We start from the raw sequence: 23,561 nt of genomic DNA on the forward strand, positions 1-23,561 counted from the left end.
AGGAAACAGGACCCAGGATCCTTGTTCCCTTCAAAAGGAGCTCTGCTTTATCTGTTCTCTACGTAGGTGCTGTGCATAAGTGTTTTTAAAGGGAAGAATGCTTAAAAGTTGATTGAAGTCCAAGTTATCCACTTTTCCTTTATGGATCATCCTTTCAGTATTATATCAATTTATCAGATTGTGTACTTGATATATGTGTAGTTTATTGTACGTTAATTATACCTCAGTAAAGATGCTAAAAAATTTATTGAAAGCAGTTGGACTAACGGTGTGAAGAATCAGAGAATAAGGTGAAAATATACAGGAGGGTTAGCCATCAGCTTTCAGGCCTATTTGAATGTCCGCTATCTCAACAGCATTGGCGGGATTGTTTTTCTTGTATTCTTCAGGAAATACCCAATCCAGGCAGTCAGTCGGAAGACTGAGAAGAGATCTCTCACAGTGTTGGTAGCCCTAAAATACAGCATGGAACCATACAAATGCCAAGACAAATTGAGAAAGGTTGAGCTTTTTCTACAGAATTAAGTACCTTTGAATTGCATGCATGTTCAGCGTGGTTCTAGTTGCTAGAGGCTACTTTTTTTTCCAAGTCCATGATTTGCTATCCCCATTGGGTATGGAATTCAGTAAAACTAGCTTTTGCGCATGCCTTTATTAAAGTCTGTACCTAGATGTGTTTGGAACAAGGGTGAACAATAACTGGAAGCAGATTTACTGCAGTCTGGACTCAGTTGTTAGGCTGGCTTCTTTTTGCTGGTTTTCTGGGTTGATTAGACTTTGCTCACTGATGGGGCTTCAGGGGTCACAGCTGAGGCAGGGCCACCCTGCTCCGGACTTGGACTTAGTACAGACATTCCTGGTGGTCAAGTCATGTATTTTCTACTTTGGAAACAGGCATTGGCACAGGATTGCTGGAACAATTGCATGGGTTCTATGGTGCAGAAACCATAATGACTTCCAACAACATGGGCTAAGGTAATTTGGCTTTTTGTTCTCATCTCTAAAAGAAAGAACCCACCAAAGTTCAGAGCATCTTAAACATTTTGAAGTTGTGACATTGAGTGTGAATAATTGGTGTCTGTAGGACCCTGAGAGTGAAAGCAGGGCTTACCAGTGTTTCTCATTACTTGACAGAAAAGGACCTGGAAAAAACCCAACATTCATTTTCAACCAGGGAATAGCGAGTACTACAGAGCTGTATAGTCACTTGCATTTAAACACCCTATTTTACAAGTCCATAACTATGTTCCACAAGGCAGCATTAGTACCACAGAGACCATGGAGGAAGAGTTTGAGAGGATGACATGTATAGTTTTCATAACTACTCTTTTTCATTTCACTAAGCGCTTGGTGAAATTAAAATTCCAGCAGTATTATTCAGAGACGGCATGGGATGGTGGGTTCTCATCTCTGGCCCAGCGTTCCTCGAGCACACATAGACCAGGCATTGTACGTAGCACTGAGGCATACTGAAGGCGTAGCCTCTGCCTTCAGTGAGCCCTCAGTCTAGAGACAGAGACCCAGAAATTAACAGGAATTACAATGCAGAATGTTATGTACCGTGGAGAAAGTACCGTGGAGAATGTTATGTACCGTGGAGAATACAGCAGTATGAAGGGTCCCCCAACCCAAACTTTGAGGGTCAGATAGGGCTTTTCAAAAGGTGAGTCAAGTGAAAAACAGGGTTCTTACTACCCAATTGACCATGAACAAATCATGTTCTCTGAGCCTCTGCTTTGGTAGTAATAATATCCCTCAATGGTTGCTTATGAGGATTAAATCAGATGATATCTATCTATCTATCTATCAGATGAGATAGACATGTATATATGAAAGCACATAGCACAGTCTCTTGCTAGGGCAAAGGGAGATGTTGGTTTTCTTCCTTTCTCCTTCCCTCCTGCCTCTGTCAAGTGAGGAACGTGACTTCCAGAGCAGGCTATGCAGAGGCAACTTCTGGAGGGTTTTCTGTCACTTGGTATTTATCTTCCTGCTTCCAAATCATTAGAATCTTTTCCCTCTCATGCCAGTCTGGGCTGTGCTCATGCACAGTACAAGGTGTTGCATGTCCTGCCTGTGACACTTCATGAGGAGAAGTGGCAAGCCTCCGAGCAAGTGCTGGAGGAGAGAGAAGATGGGGAACAAACGCAGCACTGTGGGGCTGTATGGGACAGAAGAACAGTGTGGTCTTTGAGTAAGGGAGGGGCAGGCAGCAGCCACCATCTGAGAGATCGTCCTAGTCCTTTCGTGGAGAGAGGAGAGGAAAATCATCTTCTAGTAAGAAATCAAGGTTGCTTGTATCTATGTGTCTTGCAAGTGGTACAATGTTCCTACTCTTGGCCACGTCTAGCTACTATAAAAGCAAATCGGGCAACGGCTTTTGGGGGACACTCTGACTGGTCAGCAGGAACTCCCAATGCATGGAGACAGTGCAAAGAACTTCCCAACAAGCTGGGCTTGTTGTGTTTCCCCCCACCTGCCCCGTGCTTCCTTTTGTTCTTTTTTCTGCGCGCTCTTTCCTTCTGAAGATGACTTTGCTTTTTCCAAGCCCAAATCACCTTCTCATGTTGCAAATCCACCTAACCTTCAGCCTTTTTTTTCTGCACAGCTGTCACAACAAACTTCCCCTCATCTGCTACTAAATGTATCAGACACTGTGGTGCAGGCTGTGAGTTGCCGACTCATTACCCGGGGGCTTTCCAATAGAATCTGATGTTATCCAAAACTTCTCATCTGTTTCAAAGGGTACAATTTCCTGCATTCTCTGGAGGGAAATCAAACGCACTACATTTAGGAAATAGGCCGATCCTTCACAGATTTAGTAGACCTCTAGGCAATTATGGGGTGATTATTCCAAACTGAGTGTTTCCTCACCTCATTTCCTATAACAATGACTTGGGTGACCTGACTATGGGCTTTTCATCTTTCGAGTGAGAGATTGGGAAGTAAGTCACAAAAATTGAGATAAGCTGTGGTTCCTTTGATTTCTCTCTGTCCTCCTCCTAAGCATCTTCTGCCTCTCCCCAGAGGGAACCAGTTCTCTTCCCCCTACTTCTTTTGCTGTCTCCGTCTGGGATCCAAGAATCTTTTTCTTTAAGTCTGTCTTCATAATCCTTTAAATCATACATTTTATCTCCTGATGAATGTGATTCTCTTTTTAAAAATTGCTTCTTGGATTTTAGAAATTGCCCATTAAGAAAAATCACTCTCAGCTGGTTCCCGTGCTTCTGTATAGCTCTTTTCAACTCACTCCTCACCTCTGGACTGGGGTGTATTTTCCCCCACGGCCTTTGTTCCACACTCCAAGCTCATCTCTCGCTAAGTGTCTCCCTAATTCCTTATTTTTTTTTCTTTAGGTTACCTTTTTAATTTCCTGCTGTCAAACATCTGCTGTATCACCTTGCTTCCCCACTTCCTAGAAAACTTGTTTTATGAATGCTCTTTTCCCCAGGATAATGTTGCTTGCTGTGTACTGATGCAGTGCTACAATGGTTTTATTTTGCATTGACTGATTAAGCACTTTGAATAATTGTTTCAGCTCCATTACTGTGAATGTATTTGGCTTAACTCTTTTCTTTTGCCACCTTTGATTAATGTCTGCCCATTGGGACAGAGAGGAATCAGTGCATTAATTTCCCCTCGACACCGTTGAGAAATGCTCTTTTTCCTGTGCAAGAGCCCAAAGCAGCAGATGCGCGCTGCCATGCAGGAGGAGGGAGCTTGTGCTGTTGTAAAGTGAGAATGTGTGTGCTCTCAGCCAGTGTTTGCTGATGGTACTATGTGGCAGCCATCTCATAGCAGAGAGCAAATGTTAGGATTTGGGGAAAAGCAGACCGACGTATCAGATTTTAAAACGGACTGGTGAATCTCTGTTAACAGTGGATAGCTGCATGGTATTTTCTTTTTAAGCTCGTGAAACTTAACAGCTGTTTAGCGAAGCAGTATATTCATATATGTCCGTTTGACAGGTTTAATAGCAAATTTTGCGGTAAGTGGCTTTCTGAACAGGCCTCCCTGGCTTGGGCTGTAACAAGAACTGCGTTTGCAGCAAGATTCATTGAGGGTCTCTCTGCTTTCGTGTTTATGGGATGGGGGAGTCTGGCTAAAGCGAGGGAAACTGAAAGGTATGTTCCAAAGGAAATTACTAATATCTCTACCAGAGTGTTCCTTGGAACTTGTTATTAACCAGTTCAGGGAAAGATACATGGGGGAAGCACGCTGTTTAGCAATAAAAACACATTAGTACAGTCAGCTTACTGTAACCCTATATTGGTGAATGGTAATTAAATCTATATATCTCTGGCTTTATAGTTTTCTGCAGCTGACTCTCTGGAAGATTTCTGCACTTTGTCTGATTCAAGGAAGGCCATATTCTCTCCCCTGCCTCTGGAAGAGGCTGCTGTGCCTTGTAATAGCTTTTTAATATCACCAGATCGAAGACAAATGCTTCGCTGGTTTTATTGGCAGAAATAAAACACTTCCTATTACTCTTATGTTGGGGGTCCAAGTCCTAGAAAACTAGAACTTTACGAGGCTACAATCCTATTTCCTTTCATCCCTTTTTTCAGTTCTTCTGGATCATAGGGACTCAGAATTGCTAATGTCTAGGGTTACCCACTTTGTATTTGGCTCCAAAGGGTATAAACTGCATTCGTCATGATTTATCTGTGTTTTTATTGATTACATGTGCTTGTTATGGCTGCTGACTGGGCATGCGCATTTGTGGCTGAGTCGCAGATCTGAGACCCCTGTTCTCAAAAGCATCTACCCTCACGGTCAGCCTGGCATCTTTAGCTAACAAAGGGACCAAGAGCAGTCTTATAGCCTCTTTGAATTTCAGTACAGATTTTGCAAGCCAAGGATACAAAGTTTGTCTGAGGGTTCATGGTTGATTTCATTTATTGGAATGTTAATCATATTGTTTTACTTAAGCAGCATGTAAGGGAGCTTTACATTTATTTCTCTTAGTCCCATCACGATGTAGGTCAGAAGTCAGTTACATTCAGCTACATGAGCAAAGATGCCTACAAAGAACAGTAGGAATTTAGGCTATGTTGTTTTATACACTCAAGAAACTTGAAAGGAATAAAGAAATCTAGAAAAAGGATTAGTAGAGTGAGCCCAATTAATTTTTTTAGAAGGTAAACTCAAAAACTGCTCACTGATAAACAGTAAAATGTCAGGGACACAAAATGAGTCAGCCTGCTGGCTCATTGCTGATGGGATTAGGAGGGGTAAGAGAGAGAAGGTCGCTTGATATCTGTAGGGTCAGGGCATGAGTGATCCAGTGTGGCCAATGGGAGGAGAAGGGTCTACTGGTAGACCTTTCCCAGCAGGGTGTCACCCCCACAGCATCTCAGATTCCTTCCCAGAAGGGGACTGCCAGTCAGTGTACCACTTACCCTGCTCTCATCACCTCACTAACCAGCTATCTCTGTACTAACTTCCAGAACCAATGGGGAAGAAAGGAAATTTCATGTACTGACTTCTTTGCCTGGCTGCAGGATTTGCCTCTTTCTTCAGTCCTCCTCCCTTGTCTCTAGAATGCCCATGCCTTATTCAGGATGACATGTTCAATGACAGAGACATTGGAAATGAAGCCTCTTTAACCATGTCTCCTAGAAAAATAGTGATGAAGCTATTGGATACAGGGTGAATCCTAGTCTAAGTTGGTAGGAGAGGTGGGCCTGGGACACTCTGCTCCCTGTCTTAAAGTTGGACCGGTTCTGGTTCACTCCTGTATGGTTTTTCCCAGAAGTACAGATAAGTATTATGATTAAAAAAAAAAAAAAAAAAAAAGTTTAAAAAGGCGTCAGATAGGTAGCTTTTTTTTAAGCTTCTTATTTTGAAATAATTGTAGACTTACATGATGTCACAAAAATAGTACAGAGAGACCCTGTTGTGTCCTTTACCCCGCTTTCTACAATGGTAACATCTATGACTATAGTATATCAAAACCAGGAAATTGCCACTGGTAGAATCTATAAACTTCATTTGCATTTCACCAGTTTTTATTAGGGACTTTCAAAAGACTTCAAACTCTATGGAATTGTTTTTCTAGTGAGTAAAATTGAAGGTGCAGTGGGAGCAAAGGTTCTTCTCTGGTATCTTCCTTTCTTTCTATCTTGCCCTCCTGTTTCCCATCATGTGAAAAGTAGATACTAGAAAACTTGCATCAACAAATACAGTCTGAATGCTTACTCTAAAAAGCAATACGTTAGGTTCCAAGGAGGACACAAATGCTTATAAGGAAAAAATGGTCTTATATCTGGGAGTTATCTGCTTATACAGAAAGGTTCAGCTCAAGACAGTACATATGACTAAGCACATGAAATGTATTCGGCACTTTTCTTTGAATTATAAAGAGAGGAGAGCTATTCTTCAGCCTGGACACTCACTCCTCCCCAACCCATACACCTACTAGGTCTTAGACTTTCCCAAAACTAATTCAGGTATCACCTCCTATGTTTCCTACCTATGTTTATGGAGTACTTACTAAATGCTAGATCAATGCTAGATCTTAGAGGCTCAAAGATGTCTTCTATGCAGGCCCTGCCCACATTGAGTCCACAGTTTAGTGGGAGAGATACACATTTTGAATATAAATATTTTGAATGACAATCAGTGCAGCAAAAAGAATGCATCGGAGGACAGGAGGCTGGAGACAGGGAGATAAGTTAGGAGACTGCTATGGTGGTTCAGGTTAAGGTAATATGGCCAGAAGCTAAGCTGCTGAGGAAGACTTAAGGGGAAATATGGGTTTGGGGGATATTTAGTAGTTAAATTTGATAGCACTTAATGATCAAGTGGCTGAAGGGTTTAAAAGAGGGTGAGATGGCCCAAATGGTGCAGATGATGGGTGATATAAATGCCAGGCATCAAGAGTGGGCCTTCAGGGAGAGGAACTGACTTGGGGGAAAAGTCATGAGAAGGGTTTAGATATGTTGAGTTAGAGGTACCTATGCGCATCCAAACTAAGAGAACTTATTAACTTATAGGTGAGTTCTTGCCATGCATAGTAATGAAGCCTTGAAGTGAATGACCTTCCCAGTTAGAATGTGTAGTAGGAGAAAAAGGTCAAGGACAGAGCCCTAGGAAATAAGCTTTACAGGGGAGATGGAGAAAAGAGGCCCTACAAAAAAAAAAGGTTGAGAAGGAGAGCAGAAATACTGGAAGAAGGGTGTTTGGAAAAGGAGAGGCTGCTCATAGTGTTAAATGTTTCAGATGTTACATATGATAGGAAATGAAATGTCTTCATTGGATTTAGGAGCAAGGGCATCCATAATGACCTTTGAGAGTTCAATTTCAGTTGACTAGTAGAAGGAGACAGAATGGTAGATTCAGTAGTGGTTTTTGTATATGAACCAAGTAAATGTTTGGTATAAGGTGATTTAGTCAAGTGCTAACATGGACTGTAAAGAAAAGCGTGACTCCTATTAAAAATTTAAGAAAATCCACAATAGAATGTTAGAGCTGAAATGCAACCCCTTATTTTACACATAGAGACTTACAATAAATTGTCCAAAGTCATGCATCTAGAGAGGGATAGCCAGGACCAAGTTCCAAGTCTCTTGACTCTCTTTATGAAAGGAACTTACGGATATGCTACAGTTTAAAGGAGCAAATTAATGTCTGATGCAAGAAAGGTAATCATGAAAGTGATGAATCAGAGGCGTATACTTCGGTTGTGAAATATAACTACTTGTTTGATGAATCTATTCATTTGTTCTATAAATATTTATTGACAGGTATTTTGCTATTTGCTTAGTATATGAAATAAATAAAACACATTCCTTGCAGAGAACATGCTTGGTGAATTTTATAAAAGTAAAATATTATCGCTATTAGGTGATGTATAGTCCAGTGGGGTGACAGACACAAAAGCACATAGCATACAGTGCATTGTTGAAAAGGCAGCAAATAATCCTGCCTGGGAGTTGGAGGCCAAGGAGCCAGACCTTGCATTATGATTGCAACTTCTCCAAGTGGAGAAAGCGTGAAAGGGCATTTTAGCAGAGGAAACAGCATGAGCAAAGTCAGAGAGGTATAAAGACTGTTCTGTGATTTCCAGGACTGGTACACAGCCTGTTGGGGCTTTGATATTGGGGTGAGGGAACAGCAGGGAGTGATCATGAAGACTGCCATACCCATAACACTGAACAATGAACAGTAGGGAAACAGATGTTACAAGCCAAGTAGTCATTCGATTTGGGTTTAAAATAACTCTAGTGGCAACAAGGAACATAGGTTGGGAAGGGACCTGACTTTAAGGCAGGGATATGAGTGAGGAAGTGTTTCAAATGAAGGATAATGAGGTTCTGAGCTAAGTGATGATAAGTTGGAGAGGAGGGAAATTAGTCAAGAAAGAATTTGAAGGTGGAATTGCAGGCAGGACTTGCCAACTGTTCACCTGTTCTCCCTGAGAGAGAGGCAAGAATCCAATAGCACACTGCAGTTTCTAACTTACTGACTAGGGCAGGGAACAAAGGAAGATCAGGTTTGGAAGGGAAGATTCTGAGTGTGATGTTGGCTATTGAGAACCTAGATGCATACGAGAAGTCTAGGTAGACCATATGCCAGATTTTGGACTTTGCTTCTGGTATTAATATAAATAATATATTCAATTATGGATCCCCCAGAAGCCCCTAAACTAGTATAGCAGTTGGAAATGTATTCACAACTGCAATGAACAGAGAATCCAACTCACAGCGGCTAAAACAAATGGAGTTTCTTTTTCTCACCCAACAAACAAGTTGGTGGTGCTGGTGTTGGCTCAGCTACTTAGTGATGTCAGGACCAGTTCTCTTGGATTTGCCCTCATGGTTACAAAGTAGGAAATGCAGCCCTAGAATTGTGGCCACTTTCTTGTCAGCTGCTTCTGTTTGGGTCTCTTTGAGTAGAACTGGGTCATGGGGCCTCCTCTGGCTGGAAGGTAGGCTGGAAGAGTGAGGAATAGAATTGTCAAGTTCACCTAAATTACAAGTTCATCATCCTATTAGATGCAATGCCCCCTTTTCAAAAATAATGCTTTAGGGTACATGCTTTATTATTCTGAAGAAGCATCATAGATAATCTGCTTATGCATATTTTCAATTTAATCAGTATGCTATCCTAACTGTAATGTAAAGGAGAAATTAAAGGAAAGTAATTTATAATAAAGTACTTCAAAATACATACGCAGGCATGACCCCACTAAATGACATAATGAAGTAGTCCAGTGCTTACATAGTGAATGTGACAGCAGCAGATGTAGATGGCCCAGGGGTGTGGTGGTGGTGATTCCAATACCAGAAGCAGTGTAGTCATTGGTGTTTTGCTGAAGTGAACAGCCCACAGTAAAGTACTGAACAAAAGACAGCATAGTCCTCCCTTGATATACATGGTAATTGCTTCTTGTTTTTTTAACTTTTTAAGTTTATTTCTCTATTTTGAGACAGACAGAGAGAGAGAGAGAGAGAGAGAGAGAGAGCATGAGTGAGGTAGAGGCAGAGAGAGAGGGAGAGAGAATTCCAAGCTCCATGCTGACATAGTGCAGAGCTTGACGTGGCTCTTGAACTCACAAACTGTGAGATCATGACTTGAGCTGAAATCAAGAGTCGGATGCATAACCAAAGGAGCCACCCAGTTGCCCCTGATAATTACTTCTTGAAAAAGTTAACTTGCATTAAAGCTGTACAAAAACTATTTTTATATATACAATAAAGTTAGGTTTAAGGTTCAGATAATAGGTTTTTCATGTTAAAAAATCTGTGTAGAATGTTGGAGAGTTCTTAGTATACATGATTGTACCCCACATCACAGTATGTCTACTATCCCTGGCCCCTGCCAAGTAATTACTAGTAGGATCCCTATACTCTCATGACAGCCAGAAATGCTCCTCCTCCCACACGTATTTAAAATGACTCCTAGGGGTAGTATCATCCATATTGAAAACAACTGCTTAGATTAATGGGGCTGGACTCTTTGCATTCTGAACAAAATTGACGTTAGGTTGGCAAGAAAAAAGGGGAATGGCTATTGAATAGGTAATTAATAGTGCCTGCTAATAGTAGGAACTTAGTTTTTGTGTCTTCTCCAAATTTTTGCACAATTGCTGACATGTTGTAGGTTCTCAGTAAGCTTTCTTGAATGGTTGAATGAACAATTGGAATATAAGCTATGGAAAAATGGAGGCCCAGCATTATTTGAATTGTGAATTAAATAAAGGAAAGGATGATCTTCCTTAAGATGGCTAACGGGCTAATCATCATAAATCTAGGCGTGTTAGGAGGAGGAAGTGAGCTTTGACGTGCAAATGTCTGTGCCAGGATTTAAAATTTCTGGTCTTTATGTCTGCTACATGCTTTAGAATGAAGACTAAGAATTAAATTTGTATCAGTGAACCCTGTTCTTCAATGGAAAATTTATGAAGACTAAGAGTTAAATTTGTATCAGTGAACCCTGTTCTTCAATGGAAAATTTAGGGGAAATATTTAAGTTTTCATGTAAGTAGTATATTCAGTCTTTAGAAGAAAAAGTGATACAGTTAAAAATCAGTGAGAGTCTCAGTCCCTAAATCTTACTCTTCTTTCATTGCACTTTCTTTTCATTGTGTTCCTTTCCGCTTCACTTAATCTATTCATTCTGCCATTTCTATCATAGCCTGAGACATTTTTAAACAATAATATTCTAGGAAAAATATTTAGAACTCGAAGCAAAGGATTTTGTTTTGTTTCCCCAAAATATAAACCTATTATTAGAGAGAAAATAATTCACAGTAGGAGTAAAGTTGGTTTTGCTTTAGTTTGCTTCCAGATTTAAGTAGAAAAGAATGAAAATGACATTATAAAGAATTTTATCTCTTTTTATGAAAAAGATAATCTGTAACTATGGATCATGAAGACAATATATGAAAAGCAAGTCATTTTCAAATAGTGCTCCCAATTTCCTTTGAATATATAACTTTCTGAATTCAAAGTCATGATACAGCATGGGTTTAAAACTAGTTGTTTAAGATTTTGAAGGGTATAATATTTAATATTTTTACAGTTTGAATTCAAGTAAAGGAACAATAACGTCAGCCTTTTGTATATAAAAATAAACAGTATTGTTAGAAAACATGCAGTTCAAGTTTAGACATTTCAAATGTCCTGTAATTGTTCAAGAGTGCAGGAGATTTTTTTTTTTGTCAGATTACTGGTATTTAGGAATTTTATTTTTTTCTAAAACAATTTTTTTAACATTTATTTAGTTTTGAGAGACAGAGAGAGAGTGCGAGAGGAGGAAGGGCAGAGAGAGAGGGAGACACAGAATCTGAAGCAGGTTCCCGGCTCTGAGCTATCAGCACTGAGCCCCACATAGGGCTCAAAACCACGAACCATGAGATCATGACCTTAGCCAAAGTTGGATACTTAACCCACTGAGCCACCCAGGTGCCCCTGGAATTTTAAACGGAAGAAAATCTTGAGTGTTTTTGTAAATAAATTGCTTGACTAATGCATCTCTTGTAAGCATGGGTTACTTTTCTCTCAGTGAAAATTCTAAGGAATAACCAGAAGATAATAGGTAGTGGCTTATTTGAGGATTTTGAGGAACCTCAAATGCTCTCCTTGCCCTGATGTGGAATCTGGGTGAATTCTCTGTGCTGAGGAGACAGGAGGTTGTGAGGATAAGAAAGAAACTTCCCTTCCTTTTTTTCTCCTTCCTCCTTCCCTCCCTTCCTCCCTCCTTTCCTTGCTTCTTTCCTTTTCCTGACTGCATGAGGAATGGGAAAAGTTCTTCATGTCCCCTGTTACAGTACCCTGGGGCATTTTGCTCCATGTGTGTTGGAGCTTCACCAGTAGACCTTCTCAGTCAGACCCTAAGGAATAATTCCTTCCTATCACTGCTGTATCTTCCACCATTTCCCCCCTTTTGTCCAAAGCCCTTTTCTATGTCTTTTCTTGGGTTGTTCTTCAGTGCCACTCCCGACTTCTTCACTGCGCATCAGTACCCTTTAAACCTCAGCTCAAGCATTGTCCTCTTAATCCCCTCCTCCCCTCTGTTCTCACAGCACCTTGTCACTACCCTAGTTACAGTAGTTTGTACATTTTGTCTTCTTCTTTATACTTGGAAGCTCCTTGAGGATGTGAATATTCTCACACATTTGCATCTCCAGTGCTTAGTAGGTGATCAATAAAGTTTTGTTAAATGAATGGAGAGATGAAGTTATGACCCCAAACAGAATACGGTTTGCAATTAATAAAGAGGCAATGTTTGAGATGAGTAGTACTACTTGTATTTGTTGATCACCATAGAATTATTTTCTCCCTTTGCAGGCTATAAAAGAATACTACGGTAGCTTGCTTAATTTTATTTCACTGAAATGACTGTGTAGGGATATTTGTAGTTCTGAACTAGGGCAGACTAATAGCCTTTCAGATCAACAAGATACTCCTAGTGATACCACAGGGTTCACTTGGGTCAGTGACGAACCAATGCTTTGTGGTAGATTAAAATGACATCCAGTGATGGTATTCACAATTTTATCAAATTCTCTCTTTTGTTGGAATAAACTATTCATAAGTTTATCACTCATTGTGAAAAATTGTATATTTTGATTTTTCTCAAATTGCCTGTGAGCTACTCGGACCATCCCCTGGTACTAATATAAGATTTGGTGAGTAGGTCTATATTTGTGTTATCAAAGTCCTTCTTGATTTCATACACCAAAATATTTCTACTTTTGGCCTATGTCTTTTCAGACTGAGGAGGGCTGATGAGAGAGAGAGAGAGGGAGAGAGAGAGAGAGAGAGCCCACAGGTGGGGGAGGAGCAGAGACAGAGAGAGGGAGACACAGAATCCGAAGCAGTCTCCAAGCTCCAAGCTGTCAGCACAGAGCCTGATGTGGGGCTGGAACTCACGAACCATGAGATCATGTGTGACCTGAGCCGAAGTCGGAATCTTAACCAACTGAGCCACCCAGGCGCCCCTACATTGATCATTTTCATTTGAACTGACTCTAGGTCCGGAATAAATTTTTTGATGTGTGGTGATCACATTATCAATTAATGTGTGAATTAGGAGAGCATTTCCTCAAGGTGTTCTTGATCATTGGCCTTTATATAGCTTCTGTGTTTCACTATTTTAATTTGTATTTTAAATCTTTATTTCTTGCTAGGCATGTACAAATTATGTATTGGATTCCATTATTTGTTTTTAAAGTTTTATTTATTAATTCGAGAGAGAGTGTGCAAGCAGGGGTGGGGCAGAGAGAGAGGGAGAGAGAGATTCCTGAGCAGGCTTTATGCTGACAGCTTAGGTTCCCCCAACAAAACAGAAAATTTGATAAAATCATGAATGTACAGTCACTGGAAGCTCCAATGTGGGGGTCAATCCCATGAGCCATGAGCTCATGACCTGATCTGAAATCAAAAGTCAGATGTTTAACTGACTGAGCCACCTAGGCACCCCTGCATGATTTGTTTTTAAATTACATATTATTTACAGTGTTTTTCTTGCATGGAATGTGATATAGTGATATCTTTTTCTATTTTTGTTACCTCTCCAACTATATACTGTTAGTAATAATTATTATTTTCTACTATTTATTAACAAAAACATATCTCAGTTGGGCTAATGTGCCTTCCTAAAAACAACAATAATAAAAGATTCTTGGAGTGCTCTGTTGGAGAGGTATATAATTATGTTCTTTAGCCAAGAATTACATCAGTAATTTTCAGATTATGTTCCAAGGAAAATCAGGTTTAGGATCAACTAGTATCTATTTAGTGTTTACTTATGTCAAGTGTTCTTAGGTGATTTCTCATGTAGTTTGTTGTTTTGTGTCTTCAATCTTGTAAATTTTCTAAAGTACTAATATTACAGTCAAGGAACAAACTGATCCATTGAAAGTAACAAATAATCATCTTTTAAATTAAATTACTTTTAAAAATAAGCATTTATTACATTTGTAGGATTTAAAGACAAAGTATAGTTAAGATATTAAGAACAATACTCAAAGATACTAGTTTCTGTTTTAAAGTAATTACATCATTTTTTCATGTCAAAATTAATTTAAATGATCACATTAGAGAGCAGTTAAGTCTTATTATCAAAATGGCATGTTTTCTATTAATTCAATTGACATATATGCAAAAAATGTAAAAATAAAAGATTCAGGCACTTATTTTATGAACATATCTTCTGAACAGAATGTGACTGAGGGATGATGTCCCAGTGGTCCCTCCAGGAGGGTTCCCTTCTCTTCCTGTGGAGCCTTTCCTTGAGTCTCTCTTGAGTTGTCACGTCTTCTCCATGGCTTTTCATGATTTCTCTTGTTCTTCTCTATGTTCTAGTGCTATGGTGTTGAGACTATTTGAGTACATATGTTATATTAGAGTTATTTGCTTCTCAGACTGCACTTGAGTGTCCATTGAATTTCTATTATATGTAAATGCATACAGCTTCCTGTAAGAAAACAATTTTTAATCCTCTGGCAAGTCTGTACTAGTTGGTCCAGTTACCTGGTTGATTGTACTTGTTGGTTTATCTGCTACCTGGGAATCACAGCACAGGCCCTGTTTCTACAAAACAAGTGTATGGACTAGGGATTCCTAAGCTCTCCTGTATCTCCACAAAATTGCCATTATATGATTCTAAGCCATTACTAGAATGTATGTATTATGAAATAGTTAATGTCTATGGGATGCTTAGAGAATTTTTAATGAGAAGTAGATACTTATGGTTAGTGTTAATTGATAAATATGTTATTAGCCTTTCCTTTTTTTTTTTTTTGCACCAACAACACATTGAAAGAATGTACTTCAAGAATAAGTTGCAATCTGGTGAAATATTTCCATGGTTTAATAAAATTTAGCTTTTAAAAACAAGCATCAATAATAGTGACTATAGAAACCAAGAACCTATGCATATAAATAGTTCTAATAAAAAAGAAAGCAACAGCAATGTATAGTTTTCATAATTTTTCAAAACATTTTAAATATGATCACAAGTTTTTATTCCCTCAGCTTCTTTGTATAGGAGGAAAGACAAGACTCTAAGACCTGGAGAGATTAAGGGTTCCTTCATTCCCTAAATGAAAATGTACTGCACCCTATGCTTACATAGGGGTACAATGATTGAAGGTACAGTGATGAATAATTTACCCTACTTGACTTTGAGAGTAGGAGAGGCAAATTTATAAACAAATATATTAGTTGGTAATATTGTTAATTAGGGAAGAAGCATGGACAATGGCGCAATTAACTCTGCAGTGGTGTTTGGTGAGACTCCGCACAAGAGGTGATTTTTAAAACATTTTCATTAAAGAATGAGTCTCTGGAGACCTTTACCAGGAGCAGAGGAGTAGGGTGAGGAGAAGGGCCTTGGGGTCAAAGAGAAGGAAAATATGCAGAGATCTAGAGTAATGAAGGGGCCTGGGTGTTAGAAGAACAGTGTCAAGTTCAATGCAGCTAGAGCATTACTGTCCCATATAAATATAAGTATGTAAGTTAAACATTTCTAATTTCATATTAAAACATAAAAGAAACAGGTAAATAATATTTTATTTAACCTAATAATTATGTTGTTTTTCATACTTAAATATGAAGTATTTGGTTTTAAAGATTAAATCAGGTATATATTTTACCTTAAAAAATATCTCAATTTGGACTAGTACCCCATTTCAAATGCTCAGTATATCTAGAAGCTTCCCTAAGATGTGTGTGTGTGGGTGTGTGTGTGTGTGTGTGCGCGCGCGTGTGTTTGATAGAGAAAGAAAGGAAAAAAGGAAGAAGGAAAGAGAGGAAGAGAGAATGAGAAAAAGAAGGAAGACATTTGTGTGCTCCAGAGGGGGAAGTAGAGAGATGAGTTTGAAGTGGTTGTTGGAGCCTTATTTTGAAAGGCCTTGTATGCTGGCTGAATTTGAAATTTACCCCTATAATATAGTAGTTCATGACTGCGATTCTCAAATTATCTCTGGTGAAAGACCAGTTTTTAAAATGTCAAGTTTATTAGACTTTTGCAAAATACAATAGCAGTGAATTTGAAAAATGAAATAGAAGAGACACACAAAGAGAAGCACCACTTTTTAATCATAGGTTAGACAAAGGTACAATTACTCAGTCAATTGTATATAAAGATGTCTAAATCAGTGCTATCCAATAGAACCTTTTATGATGATGGAAATATTTTATCTGTGTTGCCCAATATGGTAGCTGCTAGCCACATGTGGCTATTGAGCATATGAAATGCAGCTACTATGACTGAAAAGCTAAATATTTTATTTCATTTAAATCAGTTTAAATTGAAATAATCACATGAGGCTATTGGTTACTTTGCTGCACAGCACGGGATGTGTTTGCTCTTAACCTCTGTATTTATTGTACATTAGTGAAAAACAGCTGTGGACTGGCATTGGCCCTCAAACCATACTTTCAGGCATTTAGAGGATGGACTCTAGAGTGAGAAAGCCTTTGTGTGTCTATGGCAAGTCACTTAATCTTTTACTACCCCAGGATCCTCTTTTATAAAATGAAAGTAATTTTAAGAAATTATCTCATAGAGGGGCACCTGGCTTGTTCTGTCAGAAGAGCGCGTGACTCTTGATCCTGGGGTTGTGAATTCAAGCCCCATGTTGTAGAGATTATTTAAGTAAATAAATATTTTAAAAAAGAATCTCATAGAGTTGTTGTGAGGATTAAATGTGGAGCAGGTGGGGTTAGAGAAAGCACCAGGAAAAGATAATATCTGCAGCGGCCTTGATGGACGAGTTCAATAGGCAGATAGGAGAGAGCATATCAGGTACAGGGAACTCTAAAACCCATTTGGATCATAGTCTATTAAGAGGGAGGAGCAGCAGACAGTAGTTTCTGAGCCCTATGACTGCTACACACTGGTAACACTGTTTCTTCCTCTCTTTCCTAGTTGTTCTATTTTAACCTCTTAGCATATTTTTAAAAATGTTTATTTATTTATTTTGAGAGATCACATGAGCAGGCTGGGGAGGGGTGCGGGGAGGGGAGGAGCACAGAGAGAGGAGAGTGAGGATCCCAAGCAGATTTCACCGTGTCAGCACAGAGCCCAGAGCCCAGAGCCCCTTGTGGAGATTGAACTCACGAACCCTGAGATCATGACCTGAGACAAAATCAAGAGTTAGACGCTGAATCAACTGAGCCACCCAGGCACCCCAACCTTTTAGCATATTTTAAACTGGATTACTAGGTAACATGTGATTCTGTTGTTTTAATAAATACTGCATATTAAGCCAATCATTGTCTCTGTACTTTTTCATTCCTGCGACTTATGGTGCCTGCATTTGATGATGGAAGTTGGGCAGTGGTTGAGAAGAGAAGGGGACTCCTGTTTGAAAAGTAGTCCCTGGGGGACACCTGGTTAAGCTTCCCACTCTTGATTTTGGTTTAAGTCATAATCTTATGGTTCGGTTAGTGAGTTCGAGCCCCACTTTGGGCTCTGTGCTGACAGTGCAGAGCCTGCTTGGGATTCTCTCTCTCCTTCTCTCTCTGCCCCTTCCCAGCTCATGCTCTCTCCCTCTCTCTCTCCCCCTCTCTCTCTCAAAATAAATAAATAAAACTTAAAAAAATCTATTATAAAGAAAAGAAAAGCAATTTCTGGGTTATGGGCAGATAGCTGTGAGATTCTTTCCCCCTAAAACATGTTTTTTTTTTGTTTGTTGTTTGTTTTTTTTTTTTACTTAATAGATTATTTTAGGAAGAAAACCAACTGGAAAAATCAATGAAGTTCCTTCTTCTCACATTTGTTGGTGTTGTTCACCTTTTATCCCTGAGCTCTGGGAAAACGATATGTAAGAATGACATCTCTCAGAGGTCTTTTCAAGAAATTAAAGAAGAAATAGCCAGCTATGGAGATGTTGCTAAAGCAATCATCAACCTTGCTGTTTATGGTAAAGCCCAGAACAGATCCTATGAGCGACTGGCACTTCTGGTGGATACTGTTGGACCCAGACCAAGTGGCTCCAAGAGCTTAGAAAAAGCCATCCAAATCATGCACCAGAACCTGCAGGAAGATGGGCTGGAGAATGTCCACTTGGAGCCGGTCAAAATACCCCACTGGGAGAGGGGGGAAGAATCTGCTGTGATGCTGGAGCCAAGGATTCACAAGATGGCTATTTTGGGTCTTGGAAGCAGCATTGGGACTCCCCCAGAAGGTATTCTTTGTCTTTTCAAGTCAATCTGCTGGGTACCTTATAAAACTAACGTCATGTGATTTAGTTGATTATAGTATGCATGATTCGTATTACAATTTAGATGATAAGAAGGAAGATAAAAATCATTTCTCATTCCACTGGCTTAATGAATTCTCTGCTCTTATATTTGTTTTTCTTCCTTCTTCCTTTCTTCCCTTTCTTCTATTTCTTTCTGAAAGAAAGCTGACTGTGTAGGGTTGCCTTTTAAATGAAGATCTACAACTATTGGTCCACAATATCTATCAGCCCTATCGCTTAACAACTTATAGCTAATACAATATTAGTTTCATTCTCCAGAGCATGGAGATAAGTGTGCATAGGATAGAAAAACTATAATTTCCTCCAAGCAACCTCAATGTGCAGAAATTTTTAGAATTAACAAATTAGGGAGGCTTCTGGGTGGCTCAAGCAGTTAAGCTTCTGACTTCAGCTCAGGTCATGATCTCACAGTGTGTGAGTTCAAGCCCCACATTGGGCTCTGCCCTGGTGATGTGGAACCTCCTTGGGATTCTCTCTCTCACCCTCTCTCTGTGCCCCTTCCCCAATTACGTTCTCTCTCTCTTAAGATAAATAAACTTAAAAATGTTTTTAAAAATTAAAAAAGTGGTGTGCCTGGGTGGCTCAGTCTGTTGAGCATCTGACTTTGGCTCAGGTCATGATCTCATAGTTCGTGGGTTGGGGCCCTGTGTCGGGCTCTGTCCTGCCAGCTCAGAGCCTGTACCCTGGTTCAGATTCTGTGTGTGTGTCTCTCTCTGCCCCTCCCCTGCTCATGTTCTGTTTCTCAAAGATAAAACGTTTAAAAAAAAGTTTAAAAATTAAAAAATAAAAAAGAAGAATTAATGAGATAGGGAACAGATTTTTACATATGGAATTGATTGGAGTTAATTATTTTTACAGAACCTGAGGACTCTAATGGAAGGAATTATCCAGGGGAAGTTCTGCCTTTACTTATCAGCACCCTTGCTCAGCTCCAACAGACAGTATAAGTGACTAGATCAGGGATATATAACCAGTCACCAGTGAGCTGTCAGTCAGTCTTGGACCAATCGTGGACTGTTTTCCTGTGGACTGCTCATGGACTATTCATGTATTCTTGGACTATTTAACTATGACAGAGGAACTATTTTATAGAAACTAGTTAACATTCTCTAAAAAGTTTATAGAAAGTTTTGACTTTCTCTAATGCCAAAAGAAAGATCCAGTATAGAAGTAGATGGTCAGGTTAAAAAACAAACAAACAAACAAACAAACAAACAAACAAACAAACAAACATCTTTTCTGAGGTATAATTCACATACATAATATTCACCCATTTAAAATCTACAATTCAGGGGCGCCTGGGTGGCGCAGTCGGTTAAGCGTCCGACTTCAGCCAGGTCACGATCTCACAGTCCGGGAGTTCGAGCCCCGCATCGGGCTCTGGGCTGATGGCTCAGAGCCTGGAGCCTGTTTCCGACTCTGTGTCTCCCTCTCTCTCTCTGCCCCTCCCCCGTTCATGCTCTGTCTCTCTCTGTCCCAAAAATAAATAAAACGTTGAAAAAAAAAATAAAATCTACAATTCAGTGGTTTTTAGTATATTCACAGAATTGTGCAACTACTGCGTGGTCTAATTGTAGAACATTTTCATCACCCTGAAAAGGAACTCCATACTCATTAGCAGTTTCTTTGCCTTCCTCCCTTACCTCCCTCCTAAGCCCAAGGCAATCACTAATTTTCTATCTTTATGGATTTGCCTATTCTGAAATTTCACATGAACATAATAATTCACCATGTAGTCTTTTGTGCTGTTTTTTTTCATGTAGCATGTGTTCCAAGTTCATACATTTAGCATGAATCAGTACTTAATCCATTTTTTGTTGTTGAATAATATTCCATTTTTGAATATACCACATTTTATCTATTCATTCATCAGTTGGTGGATATTTGTTTTTCTTATCTTTTGGCAATTATGAATAATTCTGCTAAAAACCTTCGTGTATAAGTTTTTGTATGGACATATGTTTCATTTCTCTTGGATATATGCCAAAGAGTGGAATTGCTGGGTCATATAGTAACTCTGTGCTTAACGTTTTGAGGAACTGCCATACTCTTTTCCCAAGTGACTGTACCATTTTGCATTTCCATTAATGTATTCTAATTTTCACACATACTTCTCAACACTTGTTATTATCTGTCTTTTTGGTTATCACTATCCTGGTGGGCATAAAGAGATATCTCATTGGGGTTATGATTTCCATTTCCCTAATGATTAATGATGTTGAGCATCTTTCCATGTTCTTATTGGCTAGTTGTGTATCTTTGGAGAAATGTGTATTCAAATCCTTTGCCCAATTTTTAATTATGCTATTTGAATTTTTATTATTGAGTTGTAAAAGGTCTTCATATATTCTGGATACAAGTCCCTTATCAGATGTTTGATTTACTAACATCCTCTCCCATTTTATAGATTCTCTTTTTGCTTTTTTTTTTTTAATGTTTATTTTTGAGATAGACAGAGGCAGAATACAAGTGGGTTAGGGGCAGAGAGAGAGGGAGACAGAATCAGAAGCAGACTCCAGGCTCCAAGCTGTCAGCACAGAGCCCGATGTGGGGCTTGAACCCATGAGCTGTGAGATCATGACCTGAGCTGAAGTTGGACGCTCAACCAACTGAGCCACCCAGGTGCCCTGCTTTTCACTTTTTTGATGGTAATATTACTGCAGAAAAGTATTTAATTTTGATTTAGCACAACCTATCCAAATTTTTTGTTGTTGCTTGTGCTTTTGGTGTTATATCTAAGAAAGCTTTGCCCCAACCAAGATCACAAAGATTTACTCCTAAATTTTCTTCTAAGAGTTATACAGTTTCAGCTATTACATTTAGGTCTGTGATAGATAATTTTTATCTATGGTGTCAGGTAGGAGTACAACTTCATTCTTTTGCATGTGGTCATTCAGTTGTCTCAGCATCATCTATTGAAAAGACTATTCTTTCTATTCTTTCCTTATTGTGTGTATTACATTAATTGATATTCAGATATTAAACCAGCTTTCCGTTCCTGGGATAAATCCCACTTGGTTATGGCATATAATCTTTTTCATATGTTACTGAATTCAGTTTGCTAGTATTATGTCTGGTAGTTTTACATCTATACTCACAAGGGATATTGGTCTGCAGTTTTATTGTTATTATTATTTTTTGTGATATCTTAACCTGGTTTGGTATCAGGGTAATTCTAGACTCAAATAATTAATTAGAAAATACCACCTGGTCTTTTGTTTTTGGAAGAGTTTGTGAAAGATTGACGTTAATTCTTTAAGTTTTTTGGTAGAATTCACAAGCCATCTGGTCCTGGGATTTTCTTTGTGGGAATATTGTTAATTATTAACTTAATATCATTCCTTGTTATAGATCTATTCATATTTTCTATTCTTGAGTCAGTTTTAGTAGTTTGTGTGTTTCTAGGAATTTGTTTATTTTATCTAAATGATGTAATTTGTTGGCATGCAGTTATTTATAGTATTTCCCTAAGTATTAGCATAAATATTTTTAATTTTGTGAGGATAAGGATCTAAATTGTTATTTGGTGTCACCTGTTTTCAGCCTGAATAACTCCCTTTAGTTTTTTAATTTTTTCCCCCAAAGCAGGTCTGCTAGCAGAAAATTCTCTAACCCTTCATCTATTCTTATTTGTTTATTGAATCTTAATTTTTGAAACATAGTTCTTCTGGATATACAATTCTTGGTTAACAGTTTTTTACTTTCAGTACTTTGAATTTGTCATCCATTGTCCTTTGGTCTCTGCTGTTTCTGATGAGAAGTCAGTTGTTAATGTTATTGGGATTCCCTTATATGTAATTAACCATTTTGCTCTTACTGATTTTGTTTTCATTTGTGGTTTTCATCATTTTGATTCTGATGTATCTAGGTATGGATCTCTTTGCTTTTATCCTGCTTGGAAGTTGTTGAGCTTCATGAATGTGTCAGTGATTTTCTTCAATTTGAGAAGTTTTCAGCTATTATTTCTATGAATATTTTTCTACCCCTTTTTTGGTCTTCTGGTCCTTCCACTGTCAGTAAGTGGTGGGACACTTAATGGTGTCCCACATTTCCTGAGGTTCTGCTCATTTTTCTTCCCCTTTTTTCCCCTCTCTTTTTAGGTTGTATAACCTATAACAATCTATCATCAAGTTCACTTATTCTTTCTTCTGCTAGTTTAAATATATTGTTGAGCCCCTTTACTGAAATTTTCTTTTCAGTTATCATAATCTTCAACTCTAGAATTTTTTCCTGTGATTTTTATCTCTTTATTGATATTCTTATTTGCTGAGACATTGTCATCATAACTTCCTTTAATTCTTTTAAGTATGGTTTCCTTGAGGTCCTTGAACATATTTATAAACTCAGCTGCTTTGACGTCTTTTTCTGGTATGTCCTACAACTGGGCCCCCTCAAAAGCAGTATCGATTGCCTGCTTTTTATCCAGTGTATTGGCCACACTTTCCTATTTCTTTTAATGTCTCATCATTTTGTTGCTGCTGTTGTTAAAAACTGAACATTTGAAGTAATGTATTCTAGTAACTCTCAATACTGATTCTTCTCCTTTCTCCTCTCCTGCCCACTGGAGGTTGATGTTATTTTTCTTGTTTTCTTTGCCATTTATTTGTTTAATGATTTGATTGTACTATGTGAAGTCTATTTCTCCCACAGTGTACAAATTCTGATGCCCTTGTGAAGAATGCTTTTATTTTCCCCTTTTTCACTTTTAGTCTGGCTCATTAGGAGTCAGCCCTTGATCCACATAAACTACTTACTAGTGAAATGTTGTGTGTAGATCTCATTAGTTAGTTATATTTTTACCCTTTATTGTTGGGTGTACACATGGCTTGGGGGCTGTTGTTAAAACTTAAGGAGTTTATGTTTTTGCCCTAAGTTCAGCCACAGCCTAGTAGCTTGGAAGTTCCCTCTACCATCAGTCTTGAGAGGGCAGCCTTGGGCATGCACATACTCTTCCAGCCTGCTAGGATGCATGTAATTTTATTAAGTCTTGCTTAATAATATTTTCCACTGTATCAGAATAGCTTGTTTTCCAGCATGTGTTTGGTCCGAGGGTGTGCTTAAGCCTCTTGTGCCAGTGAAGCTTCTGCCCTTTGTTGATGGATCTGTGTGCAGCTTGGGGAATGTTTTCAATCTGACCCATGTCCTGTTTTCATGTTCCTGAGTAGGAACATGTGCATAGCTTTTCCAGTCACCAGGGTTTACTGTGTGTTCCCAGGAGGGCTTTTCTTGGTTGTTTCTTTTCCTGGTTCTGTTAAACTTCTGATTGCTCTGCCATTTTGCTTGGTACCAGCAGTATCATAAAGCTTCCAGCACTCCTTTAATTGTTTTCTACCAAACT

General features: G+C 38.8%; 1 protein-coding gene across 8 annotated transcripts in view; it reads left to right on the forward strand.

Annotated features, from left to right (window-relative positions):
- Window positions 1-953: 953 nt before the first annotated feature.
- The window catches only part of CPQ (carboxypeptidase Q), a 465,818-nt gene continuing 443,210 nt past the window's right edge, over window positions 954-23,561 (forward strand). For 5 of the 8 annotated variants that reach the window (XM_040494046.1, XM_040494048.1, XM_040494044.1 and 2 more), the window contains exons 1-2: window positions 955-975; window positions 17,679-18,145. In XM_040494046.1, the coding sequence (XP_040349980.1) occupies window positions 17,713-18,145 (433 nt within the window). In that variant the 5' untranslated portion in view covers window positions 955-975; window positions 17,679-17,712. Of the gene's footprint in view, window positions 976-17,678; window positions 18,146-23,561 lie in introns of all 8 variants that reach the window. The other 3 variants (XM_040494042.1, XM_040494043.1, XM_040494041.1) reach the window with 2 other exon arrangements.

Source organism: Herpailurus yagouaroundi, unplaced genomic scaffold (assembly GCF_014898765.1).
Source record: "Herpailurus yagouaroundi ecotype Mexico unplaced genomic scaffold, PumYag 186, whole genome shotgun sequence".
Lineage (NCBI taxonomy): Eukaryota > Metazoa > Chordata > Mammalia > Carnivora > Felidae > Herpailurus > Herpailurus yagouaroundi.